This window comes from Merops nubicus, unplaced genomic scaffold (assembly GCF_000691845.1).
Source record: "Merops nubicus isolate BGI_N331 unplaced genomic scaffold, ASM69184v1 scaffold49004, whole genome shotgun sequence".
Classification (NCBI taxonomy): domain Eukaryota; kingdom Metazoa; phylum Chordata; class Aves; order Coraciiformes; family Meropidae; genus Merops; species Merops nubicus.
This window is the reverse complement of record NW_008604539.1, coordinates 377-1,328: the sequence shown is the minus strand read 5'-3', so window position 1 is coordinate 1,328 and position 952 is coordinate 377. Positions and strand designations below refer to the sequence as shown.

General features: G+C 63.9%; 1 protein-coding gene across 1 annotated transcript in view; it reads left to right on the top strand.

The window, feature by feature from the left end:
• DECR2 (2,4-dienoyl CoA reductase 2, peroxisomal) overlaps positions 1-395 on the top strand; it is a gene marked incomplete at its 5' end in the record, with an annotated part of 3,308 nt that extends 2,913 nt beyond the window's left edge. Inside the window, one exon of the mRNA XM_008939015.1 lies at positions 361-395. Within this exon, the coding sequence (XP_008937263.1) occupies positions 361-395 (35 nt within the window). The remainder of the gene's footprint in view (positions 1-360) is intronic.
• Between the last annotated feature and the right edge of the window lie 557 nt (positions 396-952).

Sequence of the window (952 nt, the reverse complement as noted above, 5' to 3'; positions counted from 1 at the left end):
GCCTGGCCTGGCACAGAGATGCTCCAGCCCCTCAGCAGCTTTGTAGCCTCTGCTGGACTCTCTCCAGTAGCTCCTTGTCCCTCCTGCACTGGGGAGCCCACAACTGGACTCAATTCTCCACCTGTGGCCTCACCAGGGCAGAGCAGAGGGACAGGAGAACCTCCCTGGAGGTGGAGCAGGGTCAGAGCAACACAGGGAACATCTCTGAGTCTTCGTGGATGGTCTTGGGGACGACTTGATAACGGCAGGAGTGGGGTCTCCTTTCTTCCCCTCTTCTCCTCCTGGGGTCCTGCCTGGCAGCCTGTGAGGGGCCAGGGGGGGCTCTGGAGGCCCTGTGCCCACCTCCACGCTCTCTTGCAGATTTCTGGGCTGCAGGAGCCAGCGCCAATCCATGAGGGACACCCTGGGCCTGAGGGATGGACGGGACCCTGGCCCAACGCCGCCGCTCTGGGACATCTGGGGTGACACCTCCTGGAGCTGGAGCCCAAAGCTGCCACCTCTCCTCAGCCACGGGGGGTGACACTGCTGATCCTGCACCCACCTCACCGGGGGTGCTGGAGGGTGGGCACCAAGCCCACCCCCCTTCTGTGCCTCTTGAGGGCACAGGGTGTGATGGTCACCTTCCATTGGTGTCTCCTTCCGAGTTGTTCTCCTGGCCCTTCCCGTGTCCCAGCCCATGCCACCCATGGACATCCATCCTCATCCTCTTCCTCTCCTCCATCTCAGCCTCAGAGCTGCCCAGGACCCCTGGGAGCAGCTTGGGTTTTTTTGGGGGGGTTGAGGTCAGCCTTCCTGCTGCAGGCAGCTCCAGCAGGGGGAACAAGGAGCAGGCTGGCCCCTGGCAGTGGTGGGTGGCCCCATCCCCTCAGGGGGGTGTCCTGGACGGGATGGTTGTCCCCTGAGGCTGGTGGGGATGCAGGGTGAGGTCACGTCCCACCAGAGCTGGCTCTGT